The sequence below is a fragment of the Lindgomyces ingoldianus genome (genome assembly GCF_010093535.1).
Source record: "Lindgomyces ingoldianus strain ATCC 200398 unplaced genomic scaffold BDR25scaffold_1, whole genome shotgun sequence".
NCBI classification, from domain to species: domain Eukaryota; kingdom Fungi; phylum Ascomycota; class Dothideomycetes; order Pleosporales; family Lindgomycetaceae; genus Lindgomyces; species Lindgomyces ingoldianus.
In genome coordinates, this window is record NW_022985162.1 from 2,133,279 (window position 1) to 2,152,307 (window position 19,029).

A 19,029-nucleotide genomic window follows, 5' to 3' on the forward strand; every position below is an offset into this window, starting at 1 on the left:
TTAGGATGTTTGCCCGCACTCCTAGTGAATGGGGGGTTCCTTCACCAATGCCATGCCATTGGCCGAATGCATGGAGTCCTTAGAAGGTGTGGTAGGAATTCGGACCGAAGGGGTAGACTCATCTATCGTGGTTAATAACAGCTAACAGTATCCTTGCTTATGAAGGTCCATCGAGGGAGCAGGTTTGACCATTCAGCTCTTGTATCGAAGGCCTTACTATTCCAGGTAACTTCAGCGATAGAATTTCTAGAGTGAGATGTGAAACGCAGCAAAGCATTCTGCGCGATGTATCGGATCATCGGCTCGGGCCGCTGGGTGGAGGCATCAAGCCTTCAAGGGACGCGCCTGCTACTGGCAAAGACTTGCCCGGTAGAGCCCGGTGGATCCATGTAGATGGGTACGAGTACGAGAAAACCGAAATTCTGGAGACACTGAATGGTACGATGATCATATGCATGGAGAAGCAAGCATAAAGGCTCTCGTCGGCTTGCTAGAGCGGGAGACGTGTGTCCGAGCAGAAGAGGACGTCCAAGATTGTCAAGCGTCGTGGAGGGATCGAGAAGGTGTCGAACCGGCACCTTGGAGTGGCCTGCGGTGGCTGCCGTCGGCGGATCGAGGGTGGAGAGTTAAATAGTTAGGTGCAGCGTCTGTGAGGCTAACAAAGTAGGACTTAGCTAAAGCCGTGACAGGGTGAGAAGATAGATGAGTGATTTCCCAGTGGGTTGGGCATGTGCCTGATCTGACGAGTTGGTCCGCCGTGGGGAAACGCAGTCAAATAGAGTTTATGCCGTGTCCCAAAGTACCCTATCATCATGCGGGCGCTGCTGGCAATGTGTCGTACTTTGGAACGGGGTAATCCGAGAAGAATCCGTCGCTGAAGAAGGTACTCCGTTTACAAGGATCGTAGTCGTGATCGAAATTTCTTCTTGCCCGAGACGCACAAAAACCATCAGTGAGATGGACGAGCTTCGACCAGGGATCATGACCGTATTGAAAGGATGCTGGCAGAGCTGTGGGTATCTCCAAGGTGATGCGTGACATGCCGGAAGGATTTGACTGCTGAAGCTTGCAGATTTCGCACTGAGGAACCAGTAGACAGGAAAAATAAAAAAAATGAAAAGCATTCTCAACCTATCTGCAGCTTGCCCGCCTGGGTATCTCTAATTCTATAGGTATCAATCATTTTCCCAATTGGCGCTGCACGCGCTTCCCGCTGATAAATCCCTTTCTATGTACTCCCACTCCGATCTTTACCTTACCCGAGAAAGAGGAAAAAGCATGAAAGGCCCCGTGGTGGCTTGCGCCAGAACTCGTGATTGCGCCGCTTAAGTAAGTCATCCAAGTCTGAACTCCGTGGAAGGATCTGATTCGTAAAAGTCCGCCGAGGGCGGATGCCGATGCATTGCCGCTCTGCGACTGCAAGTGAGATTCGTAGCAGATGTAGAATTCGCCGCTACGGGAGATCATAGTCGCTCAGGATAGCTTCTGGGTCTTCAGGGGGAAGCATGTCGATTGTGTCATTTGTACGTGGACCACTGTACGTTCTGGATAGGCCGTTCGTTAGCAGGTCATTTTGGGTGTATCTTGGTCAGGGATACTTACTTCCTTGCTCCAGCATACCACCACATCATGCTGAACAATCCGATGAAGCCTGCTACACAAATCGCGTAGTTCATGTTGGTAGCTGTAACCGGCTTCGTCGGCGGGAAGAACAGCACTACGCTAATAAAGCAAACCCAGGTAACTGCAATAGCGTTGATCGGTTTACTCCATTTCCCCATTGTAAATGGCCCTGGATGAAATTTGACATTACCCTCGTACCAGCGGTGTGCAATAATGACCGCAACGTAGCTAATGTCGAGCGCCGGCGCCGTGATGTTAAAAATTGCAATGATGGTGAGCGTGCTACCGATCCCGATAAGATCGAGACAACTACAGAAGATGACGACAAGCCAGACGGCATTGACCGGTGTGTTCGTGATGGAGTTGACTTTGCTCCAGAATCTGCATGCATTCAGCGCCAAGCTCCTGGTAAGGAAATGTGTCCGCAACTCACTCTGAGAAAGGGAAAGCGGCATCACGGGCGAATGCCCAAGCCATCCTAGCATTTGCCAGCATTGCAGAGCATCCGGTGAAGAACTGGACTAGGATAACAAAAAACCACATGACCGATCCTCCAGTTTTACCACCAGCGTTGAAAAATATTTGTGCCACGGGAAGTCCAGTAGGAGTTGCCATGATTGCCTCGGGGTCTGACATGCAAAAGCAGAAGGTGACTGTTAGCATCCAGCCTACTACTCCAGAGACGAGAATGGCCATTCGAATTGCAACCGGGCCTCGAATTGCAGCATCGTGGGTTTCTTCTGACATGCTGTGCGACCTCGTTAGATTTGCCGCCCTGCAAAGCTATACATAGACATGGACCGACTTACTGAGTGGTACCATCATAGTCCGTCATCGTCCAAGCTACAGAAAGGAAGCTACTTATGTCAGGCATGCCATTTCTTACGTGAAGAATGAGAATACGAACCCAAGGAGGAATGAGAAACCCTTGCTACCCCAACCGGAACCATCGGTGACGGTAGTGAATACCCATGTAGCGCTTTGTTTGTTCGGAGTGAGGATCAGGAGAGCGATACAGATACATATGGATGCAATGACTTTTTGCAGCCGTTAGTCACGAAGTCAGATATGTTAGTCACTCAGCACTCACTGTTGATGGGAGCAAACCAGAGAATAATTCGGTGGAGCCAATTTGTGGGAAAGGAACATATGCTTCCGAAGAGGCATAGGATAAGGATAGCGAGTAAAACGGTCTGTAAAGCGGTTCTGATATATCCAATTAGCAGGGCCAGAAGTCAGAGAAAACGCCAGTAGTTCATACGGTACGAATGAAGGCTCTCCTTCTGCAAAAGAGGAGTGCATCACAGCTGTGGCGAGGATCATCTGAGAAATTGTGTAGGCAAGACTCGCAACGCCCGCAGCCTGACCCAAGAAATTGCACCACCCAATAATCCACGCCCATGCTGCGACATGCTCTGGAGGAACAACATGTTTTGTAACGTAATACATTCCTCCGGCTGTTGGATATGCAGATACCAGTTCAGCAACTGAGACAATTAGCAATGCAATCTGGAGCGCGCTAGAGCAAATTACCTGAACTTGCTATACAGTATGCCATGATACTGCCAATGAACCATGCCCACACTGCAGTGGCAGGTCCTCCAGCGGCCATCGGACTACCAAAAGTCGCTGGAACTGACCCGAGCACTCCAAGAATTGAGATGGCGTATGATACGGTCGACCATCTTGAGAAGTGACGTTGTAATACCTGACGTTTCTCAACTAATGCTCAATTGAACACAATTCAAAGTTATTACTTACGGGCGTGTAACCAATGCGCACAAGCAAGCGGTCGTCATCATCCGCTATCGTTGCCATTGCGCGCTGATTGTGTGGATGAGAGGAAACCTCTGCTGCTTTTGATCCGTTTGATGCAACTGGGAATATTGTATCGCTGTTCGCCGGTTCCGGACCGGATATTGACACCTTCTTTGAATCTGAACTGAGATCCATAGTCACTATTAATGAGTGGACATTGGCAAATGGAGGAAAGATGAAGAAGGGATGAAAGGAGGACCAAGAAGAAGTAGAAGCAGCAGGGCACGGCACGGCACGGGAAAGAATAAGAATGATGAACAATATTGATGAGGATGAAGTCTTGCTCGAAGAGGAAGAGGTATGGGAAGGGTTGATCGACAGCAAGAGGGGAAAGACAGTAGGTGGATAGTTTTTATTATTATATCTGGCTGATTGGTGCCCTGCCCAGGCCCAGCAGCACGTAATTAATGAACACCCAACTTACCTTCTCCCAGTCAGACGGGGACCTGCTAGGGCGTAACCTCTAGGCCATTATTGACACGTGCCCGGGATCGTACTGGCGGGCTGAAGGAGTGAAGGGGGGCAATGTGGGGGGGGGGGAAAGGATGAGGCTTGGCTAGGTGTGAGTTTCCAGAGGAATGCAGACTTGGTGCGTCGGGCGTGCGGTCGGGACGGAAGGTGAACGGCACAGCGATCTCGAGGAGATGCGTGGTCCTACTAGACCGGTACTTGTCATTTGCAGGACGGGACTGGTGGTTGGGGGGGGAGGTGACAACTTGACAGGGAGAGTCAAGGATCGGTTGAGGCACGTTGCCATGCTCCAAAAGCCGCTGGGCGAGCCAGACTGGCGGGTCGCCATGCCCAGGGACAGCGAGTCGGCTCCCTTGATCCAAGCACCACTCTCCAAATATAAAAGCAGCGTGTTCGCGAAATCACCCTTCGTTGTTTCTAGCGCGCAGCGAGCCCAATGCCGAGACGCAGCAGGACCTGAAACGCCGACCAGCCCGCGTTGCGTTGCTTGAGTTCAAGTACGGATACGGAGTAATGACGCATGCAAATCTCATTCATGGATCCCTTTGCGTGATGGCATCGAGCAACACGACTCAGATGCGGTCGACGTGTGGTGCTTTGGAAGCGAATAAGAAGCCTCCCCCTTGCTACCGTACATCGTCTTTCTAGCGGTGTGCCAGCGTGCCTCCAATTGGCCTTTGCAGAGGTCATCAGTGGCCATGCTGCCGAAGCAGGCCGAGGTGAAGATATCTGGATCCAGCCCGGTGTACCCCAGTGTACCCCCAAGCACCGCAACCCAGATGGTTACGATATACCATCAGCTTATCGCCATATCCCGCGGCGAGTGGGCATGGTGATATTAGAGGACAACCTTGGAAGCGAGCCTGCAAGTCGGCCTCGTCGCACAAAATCTGCCGCCGCACATGCAAGGCTCATCAAGCGGACGGGTGCACGCGGCCGTGCCGCAAGCCCCAACGACCAATGCTACCTTTTAGAGCCGTCGTGATTTCCTCCCAGAGGTCATTTGTCGTTCTTTCTTTTTCTCACCGTTCCCTTGGGCTCGTTCGCCAGTGCCACGTCAGAATGAGGACAAGACTCCCGTCCTCCGAGCCCATGTACCGGTACATGTCCTTATGAACAACTCTTCGTCCAGTCGCAATCTGGTGCGGTCAGAGCCACTCCGAGCGCCAACCTAGCAGCATATATGCAAGGAGTTCAGATGACTGCCCTTCAGCACTTGAGCCGAGACACATCCAAGGCCAAAGAAACCAAACCTTCCTTCGGCTCTTCATGATCCGGGGGCGAGCAATGATCGTGGTTAGCAGATTTGCAAAGAGCGGTGGACAGTGTTACCAACTTGCGGCTATTCACTCCATCCGTCTAAAGCATCCTATTTAGGTAATCAGTTCAACTTCAGCTCGCGATCTCGCTTTTAGGAGAAGACAGAACGGCCGGCAATCCACAGCCGTTGCCATTTGGAAGAAGCCGTGGGACCCCTGTCGTAGCAAGGTCCGGTTTGAAGGTTTCTTCCGTCATTGTAATAACAAAAATACCCGGCGGATGTCAAGGCAAGCGAAGGACGACTGCGCTAGAAACCGAGGACCTACAGATTACCAATGGGGCAGTTGAAAAGCATCTGCTGGAGCTGCATGGTGATGCTGCTGCTAGAGGGCACTTTCGTTAGCCTGTGGAGTTCTTCCTTCCGTAACACGGCATGAAGACTGCATCATGTTTGTTTGGTCTAATTGCTTTGGATGCGCTCCAGTCCCACGGGCGAGTTCTTACACCACGTTTTAGCTCGTATTCCCCAAATTCTTGATGAAATCCCCATTGAAAGGTAATCGAAGAGACTTTTGGCCGAGTTCTCTATATCCGCCAGGGTCAACCTTCGATCCCACGATGGCCTGAAGTCTCCCTTCCAGGATTTCCCCCACCCGTGCTCGTCGGAAACTCTTCCGAGCTGATCCACACCCGTATCATCAGGCCAACATCCATCAGTCCATCCATCACGACGAAACCTACTACGCGTCCAGTGCAGCTCAATTAAACCCAAAATATTCCCAGCTCCACGGTTGTCACCCGACGGTTGTTTCGCCATGACTCCCTCGCCCTAAAACCTGACTCCACACAGCGGACAGACGCTTCTTCTTAAAAACCGCCGAAGGAACGAACAGGTCGCCTGCTTATTCCGTGCCGTTGTACATCAGCCCTACCAGCCCTCCACCAATCAACTCCTTCGGAGGTCATTCTTCAACCACACCCCCCCAATGCTCTAACGTCTTCTGTCCTCTCACCGCAACACTCTCTTCCACACTCCCATCCACTCACGACTCCTGCTTTTTTCCTAGCAGATGCGCACGAGAATTAAATATCCCAACCGTCAAAATAAGAATCCCATAGTGAAATCCACATGCCAATCAAGGTTATCCAACAGCAATTATGCCCAACCCAGTTTCTTTCTCATGCCTCATCATTCCACCCCTTCCTGCTTTCTTCCACCGCTCACCATAGGTCCGGTCCTGCCGCAATCATCAAGACAAACAGGTTTACCCTACCTTTCCCCTCCTCTTCCCACGTCTCGAAAGCAACACACCTGCATTGATCGGTGTGAATATAGGCAGATTCTACACTTTCTGACATGTCCACCCGAATCTCCATGTGTCTGTTGTTCAGCCGCACATGACACACACATGTCAGGAAAGAGAATCCCATCCTATCCTACTCAATGGCCGACATCCTCCAGACATCATCCTGCAATGCATGCGCGCATTCTAAGGTTCTTTGTGCAACTGTGCGGCAAAGCAGCCCAAGGTAACGTAGGGCCAGACAGAGCAGAGGTATCTCTTCATAGCACATCACACCTCCGCACGCATCTAGTGTGCAACAGCGCGCCTCGTAAGACAATTTATCTTCTCAATCACGATTCACAATATCTCTATGTTGTGTTGTGCTGCATCACCATAGGAGAGAGGCAGTGATCGGGTAATTTACGGCACTGCATTCTCGAACATCCTCCCCACAACATCCATCTGCCGTGTCACCACGGTGTGAAGTAAGGCGACCAAACAGCACTTCGCAATCAAAGGATGTGAATCCTTGCCTTGCTCTACACGCATCTCAGCATGTCGCTGGCCAAACAAGTCCTCCCACATACAGACACGTGTGATCACTTCTAGTAAGATCACTAGTAGGATCAGTCGTCAATCGACATATTCACAGCAAGTTCCAAGCTCAAAAGTACCCAATATCCCCTGGTATCCATTGACAGAAAACTAACCACACGATCATCTCCAAAAAAAAAGGGGGGGGCAATCAGCCGTGTCTGTCGAACGCAAACCCTATGAACAATACCCAAAGAAACCCCAACCCTACCAACCCTATCCATCACTATAGAGCCCATAATCCCTAACCTCTAACCCGCCATCGTAGAAGCGTCATGAAACCCTCTACTTGCCTTCGACATAAACGCACGCCGAGCGAATCTCCCCTTCCCTAATAAGGACTATTAACAATATCACTCCTCCCCAAGTAGCTCCCTCTAGCCCCACTCCTCCTTCCCGCACCCACCCTCACCGGCGTCGCAATACTCTCGCGCGTCGGCCTTTGCAGCGCGCGCTTAGCTACCATATCAACCTCATTCGGCAGTGCAACGATGAGATTCTTATCAGACCCGAACTTGAAATTATCTGCCTTGACTTCCTCAGAGTACCGCTTGATACTATACGGATCCCTACGATTCGCAAGCACCTTCTTCAAGCTCCACGTCACGATGAACGGACCTGTAGCCGTGATGATGGTGGTTTCTGTGTCATCCATACCGATGTTGAAACGAGCCGGTGTGAAGGATATCGGGGCTTTGGTCTCATGTTGGAATTGCGCGACGTGGCTAGGTGTCAGGGCAAGACGGCGCGGTTGCGGCTTGTCGTCTTTTGCGAAGGCTTTCTCGAAGCCGAGTTTACCGTCGTTCTTGCCACCTTTTTGTAGAGCGTCGATGAGAAGGAGGTAGGTTCGTGTCGTGCCGAGTACCCATCTGCCATCTGCTGAAACATCCATGCCGATGATGGGATCTCCGAGGGCGGGAATGAGGGTTTTGGCGTTGATTCCAAGGCGGTCGAAGAGCCGGATGTCCCCTTTCTCGGAGGCGACGGCGATGTGACCCTTCCCGGTGGTGGCTGCTGCGGAGAAGGCGTTCTTGGTGGCATACTGCTTGAGCTGATTATCGACGAGTTTGTTTCCAGCCAAGCGAGGGTCGACGCGGTAGAGGGCATTGCCTGACAGACCCAGGAAGGTTTGTTCGCTAGTCATTTGTGCAAATTTCTAGCATGTTATTAGTAAACTTTAAGCCATGAAGGAGACGGTGCGTAACTTACGTTTTCTGGCGCGAAGATCTTAACGGGGATATCATCGTGAACCTTCCACTCGTCAACCACTTTGCCAGTTTCCAAGTCCATCCGGTACAGAGCATTCGGATTGTCGGCGTTCTGAAGGATCATATTGGCATCTTCCGCATGAAGCATGACCTTAGTTGGACTGAACAGTTTACCCTTTGGTGTCTTGACGTTCGAGATGGTAGTCGAGAATTGCAGCTGGTTGTCTGGAGTGTGCTTGAAAACCCCGATCTTGTTCCCTCGGACGACAAAAGACCTGTCGTGCTTGTAGCCGACAGCAAGTTGGGAGTTGACACCTCCTTCTTTGTTCTGAGTCTCGGTATCCTCATCAGATTCGTCCTCGTCGTAGTGCTCGCTTCTCTGTCCATCATCTGCACTCTCGTAATCCTCTTCCTCTTCATCCTCGTCCTCGTCCTCTTCTTCGTAATCAGGTGCATCCTCCATGGTGAGATCCTGGAATGCTTCCAGCACATACTCCCGATCGGTGTCCTTGACCTTGCCCCACTTCGTCTTGTTCAGGTGCTCCCAGAGTGCTTGCATGAGACCGTTTTGGAAATGCTCCAGGTCCTCTTGGTCCTCGAACCGAAGAAGCCATGAGTAGGCAGATCCATCATCCAGATAGTGGTTGAAGATGAAGGACTTGAACTCGAAGTTGAACACGGGGTTGATGTCGTCGACGATAGGTTGGCCTAGCCATTCCCGCTCAGCGCCAGTGATATGCAGCCAATACTCCCAGTTTCCGATCTCTGTGACGGTAGCACGAACCTGAGCATCCTGTTGGACAAAGGTGCCCGAGGGGAAGTCGAAGAGATGCAGCTCCGCAATAGACTCTGCCAAAGTTCCCAATGTTGCTGGTTGCTCAACAGATGGCGGGGCAGAAGTCGGGTCCTCCACCTGTGGGGGAACCTTGCCCTTTCCTGCTACGCGTGTCGTCATGCCTTCCTTTGTTGTATTCGGAAATAGCTCTGTAATATCGGGCGCTGGAGCTATCGTCGGTGACCTGACGGGGCTGGCAATGGGACTCGCGTCTGGAATAGGCTCCTCAAAGTATGCGAGGTGTTCGAGGTCTTCGTCGGTGGCGTTCTCGTGGCTGATTCTGAACTTCCGCTCGTACTGACACTGGAGCGCGACGCGTTCGAAAAGCGTAGCAGTTTCTGCCTTGACCGAGGGGTCAGAAACGAACTCCCACAAGTCTCCCTCGTCGCCACTGAGGTCTCGCCACGCGAATACCTTCTCGCCGGTCTGACGAATGTCGGTGCGGAACTGCAAGCTCTCGTCGAGAAGGAACGTCTTTTCGTCCTTTTCTCCGCCGAGGGCTTCTACGCCACCGTCTTCACCAGCTTCCTCTGCAAGCAGCTCTTCTTCGCCCTCTTCGTATGCCCTCTGCACGACCAGCTGGTATTGGAACTCTTGCCCCGTCCGCCGGATTGTCGCCGCCGCGTCCTTGAAGATAAGCTCTGAATAGCCTTTGGGAGAGAGTGGGCGGACGAGATAGAGCTGGCCCTGGGAGATTTCGACGATGGATTCCTTGGAGCTATCACCGAAGACTAGTTTGCTGACTGGGACAAAAAATATTTAGCATGCTCTTTATGGGGAGGGTGGGGGTGGGGGAGGGGCAGACAAACAGTTGCGGAGCATAAACATGGTGGCAGGCGGACGTTGTGCGACGCGAAGGGGTTTGAGAAAGGCTGATCTCACGCTTTACTTAAGCTTAGCACGTCACGCGTGGGCCTTCTATAGGGTGAATGGCCAAGGCAGCAAACCGTTGTGGTGATGGCACGCCAAACTCGAGGGTTGCATCATGTTCTCGCTTAATCTTGCCGATCTCGTTGCTGTGCAGAGCTCGAAATTGCCACGTGACTGCAGCCTTGCACCACATCCATCCGATATTGCGTGTGGAACTCATACCCTGAAGTGAGCCAGCCATTCAGGTTGATTCTACTGCTTGAATCTACTTATCACTTCGTACAGTACAGCGTTACCGTACTGTGTCCTTTCATGCGCCACCCTATGCTCTTTCCTGAGACTCTTCGCTTGATATTGCGCTGTACACCGAGCCAATTCCTACCCATGTCCTAGAATAAATCCAACAGCTCCTGGCTACTCTTCTGTCCTGTTTGGCCGCTCAGCTGCTGGCTGGCAGGAGGAGGCTGCGTTGCACCACCAAGGTTCAACCCCGCAAATCCATTCATTATATCGTCGTTGCTCATTGGCGCGTTGGAGGCGCCTCCACCACCACCGTCTCCAAACAAGCCCAGGAGGTCGTCCATGTTTGAGGCCGCGGGTGCGTTTGCAGCTGGTGAGGCAACACGTTGGGGTGTACCAGCAAGGCCTTCCAACCCAGATTCTCCCGATGAGGGTTGCTTCTGTAACGAGGCTGGTGCTGCGCCATCGAAATCTATGTCGAGGAGATTCTCCATATTGGTTTGTGGAGCCGTTTCACCACTTGCAGCAGCAGCGACAGCAGCAGCCGCGATCGGATTCTCCCTTGCATTTTGCTGTTGCTCCCTAGATGTGCTTAGTATAATGTGGCTTCACGCGAATGAGATGTACATACTCGATGGCTGCCTTTTGCATCGCTTCTGCGCCGAATCGGCCTTGGCCCAGGAAGGCCTCTGGAGGCTTGTGATATACGGAGGCAAGCGTTGACAGTTCGGCGAGCAGCTGTTCCAATAGTTTAGGTGGCAGTGATTGGATTGTTGATGTGATGGGCGGCTTATCGGAGAGGACGATGTTCTGGGAAGTATGTCAGGTATGTTTTGCCAACGGGAGATGAAAGTCTCACCCTTGCAACTTGGGGATCACTTGATAGTAGCCGCCAATAGACGTAGGCTCGATCACGGATATCGGGATTGTCATTCTCCGCCGTCGCCGCTTGGAGGACCTTCTGTACTAGTCCTTGAGACTGGTCTGGCTTCTTCAGGAAGAGTTTAACGACGGCAGTAAGGATCTGCAATTGCGTCTATACAGGCGTCAGTCGTGAATTTGATAAGCATTCCGATTTACAAACCTGAGTGAACTCTTCAGCAAATCCGTCCACAAATCCGGACAAAATCTCCCCGGCGTTGCTGATTTTCTCTGCATATTCTCCCACAATCCAAATAAGGGATCCTCTCGCATTTGGTTCGTCTAACTCATCGATGCATTGGCAGAGCGTAGGTATTATTCCTTCGTAGCCGGGATATCTCCGGAAGATGTCCTTGATGACCACTATTGCCTCTTGTACGACGTAGTTGACTTTGGTGTTGATCAGATCCAAGAGAGTGTTGACGCACTTTTCGCTAGCGCTCTCAATTTTGATTGCGACCTGGCCAATAGCTTTGACAGCCCTCCTAACAAAGTCCATATCGACCTCCATAGCATACTCTTTCAACTCTGCCAACAGTTGGTCGACGTTCTTGTCGTTCGCTATCCGTACCATGATCTCAAGCTTCTGCAGCTTCAAGTAAGGTGGGTCGTTATATTTGCAGAAGAAAACGCGCATCTCCTTGCTAAGGATGTCCGGTTGCTTCTGAAGAAGAAGATCAATGTTCCGGAGAGCGACATACTGGACTTCAGGTGCAGATGATATTAAGGTAACTGTGGACATTAACCGAAGAACTATCATGCATTTGAGTGGAGTAATACCTAGTGGGGGTGCCATCTTCTTCGAATATGACTTGGCTAGTTCGGGGGAAGTGAACTTCATATGGAGGAAAACGACCTTGACGGCGGCTAACACAACACTAGGGTTGACATGCTGAAACTGTGGAGAGACTCTTTCACAGATGTGCTCAGCTTCTTTGACGTCTGCAGCCTTATAATCTGCCAAAGTAGTCAATATGGTAACCCGACCCCACTCTGTGCATTCATTGAGCGCCATAAGCATCTTCTTCAGCGTTGCAGGAGTAATGACGAGGGCTTTAGTTTCTGGCGCAGTCTCTCTAATCTCCACTAGTGCTGTGACGGCATTCGCCACCACCATGGGGTTGGGGTCTCCGATCATCTCTTGCAGTTGCTCTAGAAATCCGTTTTCCAGGCACATCTGAGGGTTTAGGTCGAAGAGCTTTGCGACGCACAACGCTGCGGTTTTCCGAACGTATGGGGATTCATCCCTCAGCGTCTTCCGTAGGGGCTCCTCCATGTAGTCCACCATTTTGTCCACGCGAATACATCCCATCGTCCTTATTGCCAGAGCGCGTATAAGAGGGTTAGGATCTTCGGAATCTTGGACGAACGTGTTCACTGCGAGGATACAGAGGTCGGGATGTGATTTGGCGTAGTTCCTAGAAATACATATTTAGTGCTTAGGGCTTCTGCTTAGCTTTTTATGGACCCACATGAGATACAGATAGACAAGCTTCTTCTGGTCTAGGTCCCCCGTTGCGATATTCTTCAGCACGTCCGGGAATAGAGCAGACACATCTTTGCCTAAGGTCATGGACATGATTGTCTTCTGGATCGCTTCTTTCCTAGGATATGCTTAGTTCTATATTATTATAACAGCCAGCCTGGAAAATGCGCTTGCTAACCGTTCGTACGCATATTGGGACCTGTGGCCACAGTCAGTATCATGCTGTCTCTACCAGCGATGGAGGAAGCTCTTACACTAAGCCGGCCCTTAACTCAAAGGTTTCTCCCTTCCGTGGCACCGCAAAGGCCCCTCTTATCCTGTTAACCGCCATCTCTACGCTTTAGGTGCAGAGGCGACGACCGCAAGCGGGCCCCTCATGCACTAGAAATATTGTGTTGGAGGAGCTGAGATTGCGGGACTGGTGGCAGCAGGCGCAAAGTACAAAAAACTTGAGGGCAATAAAGTGGGGTCGGTCGAGTGATGCTGGGAGGATACGCACTGTAGAGAGTGACGTTGGTGGTGAAAAGTGACGGGAGTGCTCGATTTGGTGGAGCCTGCTCTTTCCTTTGGCCAGATGCTGGTCGTGTTTGGCGAGAAGTCCGAGCGTCCGTTACTGCACATCTACTACTAAACGCCAAAACATCAAGTTTCAAAGAAACCTCTCCTAAAATGGTATGTATTCAAGAAATTATGAAGTGCTCTCTATCTCATCTCTAATACTGCGACAAAGCCTTCCAACTTACCAAACCTACGGCGACTCTTCGTAGAGGCCCGATCAGAGGCCGAAGAGAGCTCCTACTCAAGAAACGCTGTATGCTTCTCTCTAGCGATACCCCCATAATAGAACTAACCATACGCCGTAGTTCTACAATCTTGTGTTATTTATGTCTTCAGTCGCCGTCTTCAGCTTGGTGGCCCAACACATGACGTCCGGGAAAAGGATCGGAGCTTCCTGAATCAATACCCTAAACACTTTATTACTGAGGAAGCACGCTTTAGGGTCTTCTTTTAAGTTCACTTTCAGGCAGTGTGTCTGGAGGCCGGGATGGAGGTCAACCCAGCAAGTGGATGCACACCCAGACTTTGGGAGGGCTGAACCTCAGGCTATGAGTCCATGAGTCCTGGCCAAAGTCTGGACGTTACTGTGGAGCAGGCATGATCAAACCCTATGCTTCATACTACACTGGGAACATTTGATCGCCGACTGGAGGCAACGGGCCATCTATATAATACAATACAGAATGTATCTGCGAATTTAAGACACTACTCTGAATCATCGCTATTATCACCGTCGTCGTCGTCGTCGTTGTCGTCGTCATCATCATTCTTCGCGAACTCAACATCGGTGTCTTGCTCGTCCTTCTCATCCTCATCATCACCGGCTTCATCGTCGTCATCGTCCTGATCCTTGGTAACCTTCATGTTCTGAACACCCCGTGCTAGTCTGCGTTTCGGCCTCCCACCATCGGCCTCTCCGGCCTGACCCCAGCGCCCCGCTTGTTCCTGAATGGCAGCCAGATCCGCTGCAAACTCCCGCTGCTCTTTTATCCTCGCCGCTTTTTCATTCGAGGGTTTGCCTTCCATACCGGCATCATTCAGCATCCCCTTCAGATGCTTGATCTTCTCCTTGGTCGTGTCACACGGTGCTAACTCTTTCCCCCATACTTTTCTGATCCCGCATTTGACCAACCAGCTTTGCAGTCTCTTGATTTCAGCTTGGTCAGGGTCATCGTGTTGCGCGCCTTTAGACTTTGTCGCTTTAGCGCTTGGCTTCGGTGCCTTAGGTTCCTTGGCCTTGGAACTTTTTGCATGCTTTTCCGAGGGCGATTTCTTTTGTCGCTTCTTTTTAGCAGGCGATTCGTCGATTAGGCTGGATAGTTCACTCTCAGATACATCGGCCTTAGCATTTGCAACTGTGGGGACTGTTGCCTTCTTCGCAGGTGTGGTGATCTTATGCGCATCGTCACCATCCAGGTCCTTCAACCCCAGTCCTTCCTTACTGCAATTGTGTGCGTCCTCCATTTCCTCGTCTAGTTCTTCTGCTACTACTTTCTGCCCCCGCCGTGCAGCTTTCTTGGGCGGCTCGCTGTCCGCATCCGACAGGTCTTCATCCTGCGACAGCAGTTCTGACAGGGGCCCATCGGACTCCTCGCCAGAGGAGACGATGGTCTTCCTCCTCTTCTGGGGCTTCTTGGGGGTTGTCGGGGACTTTCTCTTGGCACCGCGTGGGGCAGCTTTTGCTAGCTTCTCCTTCTTCGTGACTGCCTTGGGCTTGGCAGCTTTTTTTGGCTGGGGTTTCGGTTTTGGTTTGGGTTCTGGGGAAGGCTCGTCGCCACAGTACTTCTCCTGGGGTCACATTTAGCTATGTGCGCGGAATTAGAAGGAATTAGGCGCCTACCACTGCCTCGTGAATGATGCTTTGGCTCTTCTGCTTCCATTCTCCGTCCGCCTTGAGGAATCCGGCCGGCAGTCCCAGCTGTTCCTCCGCCCTGGTTCGCACGCGCTTGACGGTGAGGTCGTCGGCGTTGCCCGCCTTGTGGATGGCAATGACGACATCGTGGAGCGCACGTGTAATGGTTGTAGCTGCCGGAATACTAGCGGTCTTTGAGTCGGACATGGTGTGAGGGGCGTGGGGAAGTGCTTTGGCGCGACACGACGCGTGAGAGCGTGCGAAGCGCTGGGCTCAATGCAACACGCGTGATGGGGAGCGGGCCGATAGCCACACCTGCTCCATAATAATTAAGCCACACGAGAAGTCGCAGGAGGCTCAGTGACGCTATCTGGCTAGGTGCCGAGCCCTAGCAACCCGGCAGCGTTCCATAGCTCTCCCAGGGCTCCCATCAGGGACCATGAAACTTGGCCCTTATGAAACTGTGAGGCTTTGTTGATCTGTCTTCATCCCCCATCGAGTCCCGAAACTTGACAAAACCGGCATGGCCACATATTCTTGGAATTCTCATCATCAGATTCCCGTGACCTGATTGGTCTGCGTAATCCCCGCAGTTGCAGGCAGGCTTTGGCTGGGCGTCGACGTCAATTTATTTGCGCATCATGAGAGAGCTGTAAGTCTCGCCTCAAGCTGCTTTCTCCTCTGCAATCCACCCGTCTAAGGTCCTCAGTCCACTATAAAACTGAAGAAAATTCCTCTTGACCTGCAGGAAACTAAACCCAGCCCTCGCTCTTTGCTTCCTCCCCCGCGTTCCAGTCCCCTCCTCCTGCTGTACTCGGGTGTGCCCATATCGTTGTGGAATCTACGAGAACCCACTCGGTGAAGCTTCACGGATTCCAGCCTCTGTCATCGTTTCGTCACCTCTCGTATGACCAATACGGAAAATATACTGCTTTCATTTCTTTGACTGTGAAGTTGTTGCGTCGCTACTACGGTTGTTAGACCATCAAGCAGCGAACTGACGGCGAATTCACCACATTTTACCTCTCCTACAAACATTAGCGCCCAATCGAAATCTACACTCGATATATACACTTCTCCCTCTCCTCCAACTCTCTGCACATTGCTCCCGCGCATCCGCCCGCGAGGCACCACGGCCAAAATGCCTTTCGCGCCCGGCTCCAAAGACAACGGCCGCCTCCTCCTCGTCTCGAATCGTCTTCCCATCACAATCAAGCGGTCGGAAGAAGGGAAATATGATTTTACCATGTCGTCCGGTGGTCTCGTCAGCGGGTTGAGTGGATTGTCAAAGTCAACCACCTTCCAGTGGTACGGCTGGACCGGCCTGGAGATCCCTGAGGACGAAGTACCCATGCTGAAGACGAGACTTTTCGACGAGTACCAGGCAGTACCCATCATGCTTGATGATGAGCTCGCGGACAAACACTACAACGGCTTCTCAAGTATGTATGGCTCGTAGCATCCCTCTTCGAGTGCGGCAATACTGACTCCCGTGCGAAGACTCCATCCTCTGGCCCCTGTTCCACTACCACCCCGGCGAGATTACCTTCGACGAGTCGGCGTGGATCGCATACACTGAGGCTAACCGGTTGTTCGCAAAGGCTGTCGCCAAGGATGTCCAAGATAACGACATGGTCTGGGTCCATGACTACCATCTCATGCTCCTGCCAGCCATGTTACGCGAAGAGATTGGCACGTCGAAGAAGAACGTCAAGCTCGGCTTCTTTCTACACACACCATTCCCAAGCTCAGAGATCTACCGCATTTTGCCTGTGCGCAACGAGATCTTGCTTGGCGTCCTTCACTGCGATCTGATTGGATTCCACACATACGACTACGCCAGGCATTTCCTGAGCAGTTGTTCGCGCATATTGTGAGTATTACCGTTCTACCCTCTACCCTCTACTCCCAAAAGCCGCCCTCGTAACAGGTGTGCAGAGGACTCGCGACCACTCCGAACGGTGTCGAATTTCAAGGCAAGGTGGTCACGGTTGGCGCCTTCCCTATTGGTATCGACCCCGATAAGTTTAATGAGGGGCTTAAGAAGCCAAAAGTGCAGGAGCGCATTGCCACCCTCAAGCGAAAATTCCAAGGCGTCAAGCTCATCGTCGGCGTCGACCGTCTAGACTATATCAAGGGCGTTCCGCAAAAGCTCCACGCCCTCGAAGTCTTCCTGACAGAGCATCCCGAATGGATAGGAAAGATCGTTCTCGTCCAAGTTGCTGTCCCAAGTCGTCAGGACGTCGAAGAATATCAGAACCTACGGTCGTCCGTCAATGAGCTGGTTGGAAGAATCAACGGCAAGTTCGGCACGATCGAGTTCATGCCTATCCATTTCATGCACAAGTCGGTCTCCTTCGATGAGCTCATCGCGCTGTACGCTGTGTCAGACGTATGTCTAGTCTCGTCAACACGTGATGGAATGAACTTGGTGTCGTACGAATACATCGCAACCCAGCAGGAGAGACATGGAGTCATGATCTTGTCCGAGTTCACCGGTGCTGCGCAAAGTCTGAACGGCAGCATAATCGTCAACCCTTGGAACACAGAAGAATTGGCTGATGCGATCCACGATGCCGTGACCATGGGTGAAGAAGCGCGTACGATCAACTATGAGAAACTTGCCAAATACGTCAATAAGTACACCAGGTAAGCGGTCACCCTTTTCCTACGAGGGAAATGATAGCTAACATAAACCACAGCGCATGGTGGGGTCAATCTTTCGTCGCCGAACTTCAGCGAATCTCAGAGCAGGCAGAAAAGAAACTCAAGATCCGCCGAGGCTCCATCCTAGAGGGTCGCGAAAGCATTCCGGTGGAGGACACTACTCCCCGACTTGCCACTGCACCAACGCCTGCCGCCACGCAGGAGTCAGAAGTAATCTTGCCGTAGTGGCGATGCGATGTCCTTGCGCATCTACCTCTCAATACACACATATCATAGGTCTCGTAAGGGGTTTCAGTTTGCATCTGCGTGGGTTCAAGCATAGGGCGTATGTACACATGGGATGAAATATCCCCATTCTTCTAACCTGATTACTGTTGTCCTTCTCTTTCTCCTTGTTTTTGTCGTTTCAGGGAACAAAACACGCTGAGCCGGCGAGCAGGCGTGGTTCGGCGATATGGGGTCTGGTGTAGATGGCATGTTGCGATCACTCGCATTGTGTGCGCGAGATGGACTACCCCCTTTGTCTTTTTACTGCCCTTTCAGCTGTCCTGTATTCCGTTCCTATGTTCTCTCTATGACTCTGTAGACCTGTGTGTGGACTCCTGAGAATACTGAATCACTTCAATGCCTCACACCTGCTTTGTGAATTTTCTGAATTTGTTATACACTTGCCTAATACTGGGGTTCTAGCTGAGTTTACTCTCATCTTCGAACTCAAGCTCCAGCGCTTCCATCTGCCTCATCGCCTGTATGCCGCCATCATGATATGACGCGTATTACATCCATCCCAATCCATCCTACAAGGAACCTCCCTGCCAGGGACATCTCCCCCACCTCATCCGACCTCGCGTGTCACCCACGTGTCACTATCCAGGCCCAACCACAGCATTATTGAAGCACAGCATACAACCTTAATGATCCAACGCCGATCACTCAGCCTAACGCACTCCTCTGCAACCGAGGGTATATATATCTTGTCCAATACTATACTACAGGGCTACTACTGCTTGATTTGTGGAGGTGGCGTGGTGTGCTTCAGGGTGAGGTAAGCGCTAAGAGGGCTCTGAGACATGTTGAGATGGGATGAGATGGGATGGATTGCTGCTTTTGGGAGAAATGGCCGAGGGAGGGAGACAGAAATTCGAAGATCATCTTGAGTGAATATGAGGGGGTCGGATATTAGGTGGAGGGTTTGGAAGGGGAATGGTATTGAATCGAAAGCGGAGGATTCAACGCTTAATGCTGGAATAGAAATGTTGGAGTGTGGGTAATAAGAGTATCGAGAGAGAGGCACTAAAGGCTGAGACGTTATGGGATGGTAATAGTAATAGGTCGTTGAT

General features: G+C 51.5%; 6 protein-coding genes across 6 annotated transcripts; 2 read left to right on the forward strand and 4 right to left on the reverse strand.

Annotated features, from left to right (window-relative positions):
- Positions 1-1,160: 1,160 nt before the first annotated feature.
- On the reverse strand, positions 1,161-3,719 carry BDR25DRAFT_275737 (amino acid transporter). The gene is made up of 9 exons (XM_033687510.1): positions 3,385-3,719; positions 3,157-3,331; positions 2,885-3,110; positions 2,714-2,829; positions 2,531-2,660; positions 2,433-2,480; positions 2,057-2,371; positions 1,603-2,004; positions 1,161-1,544 (listed from the first exon to the last, which is right to left on the reverse strand). The coding sequence occupies exons 1-9, from the start codon at positions 3,574-3,576 to the stop codon at positions 1,454-1,456; spliced, it is 1,695 nt and encodes a 564-aa protein (XP_033554887.1). The 5' UTR covers positions 3,577-3,719; the 3' UTR covers positions 1,161-1,453.
- Positions 3,695-6,291, forward strand: BDR25DRAFT_348331 (uncharacterized protein; the record flags this gene model as incomplete). Its single annotated transcript, XM_033694398.1, has 15 exons — positions 3,695-3,778; positions 3,830-3,874; positions 3,909-3,953; positions 3,986-4,034; positions 4,060-4,303; positions 4,341-4,550; positions 4,606-4,850; positions 4,909-5,059; positions 5,088-5,269; positions 5,298-5,543; positions 5,576-5,655; positions 5,689-5,771; positions 5,802-5,965; positions 6,023-6,065; positions 6,099-6,291. 15 exons carry the CDS (start codon positions 3,695-3,697, stop codon positions 6,289-6,291), a joined length of 2,064 nt encoding a protein of 687 aa, XP_033554888.1.
- An 832-nt stretch (positions 6,292-7,123) lies between these two features.
- On the reverse strand, positions 7,124-10,039 carry BDR25DRAFT_250573 (VID27-domain-containing protein). The gene is made up of 3 exons (XM_033686074.1): positions 9,905-10,039; positions 8,262-9,838; positions 7,124-8,208 (listed from the first exon to the last, which is right to left on the reverse strand). Exons 1-3 carry the CDS (start codon positions 9,921-9,923, stop codon positions 7,384-7,386), a joined length of 2,421 nt encoding a protein of 806 aa, XP_033554889.1. The 5' UTR covers positions 9,924-10,039; the 3' UTR covers positions 7,124-7,383.
- Positions 10,040-10,176: 137 nt separating this feature from the next.
- Positions 10,177-13,136, reverse strand: BDR25DRAFT_275742 (AP-1 complex subunit beta-1). The gene is made up of 8 exons (XM_033687511.1): positions 12,867-13,136; positions 12,791-12,811; positions 12,599-12,730; positions 11,907-12,544; positions 11,290-11,858; positions 11,065-11,241; positions 10,837-11,015; positions 10,177-10,787 (listed from the first exon to the last, which is right to left on the reverse strand). Exons 1-8 carry the CDS (start codon positions 12,941-12,943, stop codon positions 10,355-10,357), a joined length of 2,226 nt encoding a protein of 741 aa, XP_033554890.1. The 5' UTR covers positions 12,944-13,136; the 3' UTR covers positions 10,177-10,354.
- Positions 13,137-13,833: 697 nt separating this feature from the next.
- On the reverse strand, positions 13,834-15,255 carry BDR25DRAFT_299770 (uncharacterized protein). Its single transcript, XM_033689227.1, has 2 exons — positions 15,011-15,255; positions 13,834-14,958 (listed from the first exon to the last, which is right to left on the reverse strand). The coding sequence occupies exons 1-2, from the start codon at positions 15,227-15,229 to the stop codon at positions 13,876-13,878; spliced, it is 1,302 nt and encodes a 433-aa protein (XP_033554891.1). The 5' UTR covers positions 15,230-15,255; the 3' UTR covers positions 13,834-13,875.
- Positions 15,256-15,703: 448 nt separating this feature from the next.
- On the forward strand, positions 15,704-18,311 carry BDR25DRAFT_275745 (putative trehalose-phosphate synthase/phosphatase complex subunit Tps1). The gene is made up of 4 exons (XM_033687512.1): positions 15,704-16,464; positions 16,523-16,895; positions 16,961-17,671; positions 17,725-18,311. The coding sequence occupies exons 1-4, from the start codon at positions 16,164-16,166 to the stop codon at positions 17,912-17,914; spliced, it is 1,575 nt and encodes a 524-aa protein (XP_033554892.1). The 5' UTR covers positions 15,704-16,163; the 3' UTR covers positions 17,915-18,311.
- Positions 18,312-19,029: the final 718 nt, after the last annotated feature.

Coding starts and splice junctions, on each gene's coding strand:
- BDR25DRAFT_275737 (XM_033687510.1), bottom strand. CDS start 3,576: ATGGATCTCAGTTCAGATTCAAAGAAGGTGTCAATATCCGGTCCGGAA. Junction 3,111..3,156: donor ATACTGTATAGCAAGTTCAG/GTAATTTGCTCT, acceptor TAATTGTCTCAG/TTGCTGAACTGGTATCTGCA. Junction 2,661..2,713: donor CTGGTTTGCTCCCATCAACA/GTGAGTGCTGAG, acceptor GGCTGCAAAAAG/TCATTGCATCCATATGTATC.
- BDR25DRAFT_250573 (XM_033686074.1), bottom strand. Junction 8,209..8,261: donor AGATCTTCGCGCCAGAAAAC/GTAAGTTACGCA, acceptor ATAACATGCTAG/AAATTTGCACAAATGACTAG.
- BDR25DRAFT_275742 (XM_033687511.1), bottom strand. CDS start 12,943: ATGGCGGTTAACAGGATAAGAGGGGCCTTTGCGGTGCCACGGAAGGGA. Junction 12,812..12,866: donor GAGTTAAGGGCCGGCTTAGT/GTAAGAGCTTCC, acceptor CTGTGGCCACAG/GTCCCAATATGCGTACGAAC. Junction 11,016..11,064: donor GTGATCCCCAAGTTGCAAGG/GTGAGACTTTCA, acceptor CATACTTCCCAG/AACATCGTCCTCTCCGATAA.
- BDR25DRAFT_299770 (XM_033689227.1), bottom strand. CDS start 15,229: ATGTCCGACTCAAAGACCGCTAGTATTCCGGCAGCTACAACCATTACA. Junction 14,959..15,010: donor GCATCATTCACGAGGCAGTG/GTAGGCGCCTAA, acceptor ATGTGACCCCAG/GAGAAGTACTGTGGCGACGA.
- BDR25DRAFT_275745 (XM_033687512.1), top strand. CDS start 16,164: ATGCCTTTCGCGCCCGGCTCCAAAGACAACGGCCGCCTCCTCCTCGTC. Junction 16,465..16,522: donor ACACTACAACGGCTTCTCAA/GTATGTATGGCT, acceptor TCCCGTGCGAAG/ACTCCATCCTCTGGCCCCTG. Junction 17,672..17,724: donor TACGTCAATAAGTACACCAG/GTAAGCGGTCAC, acceptor CATAAACCACAG/CGCATGGTGGGGTCAATCTT.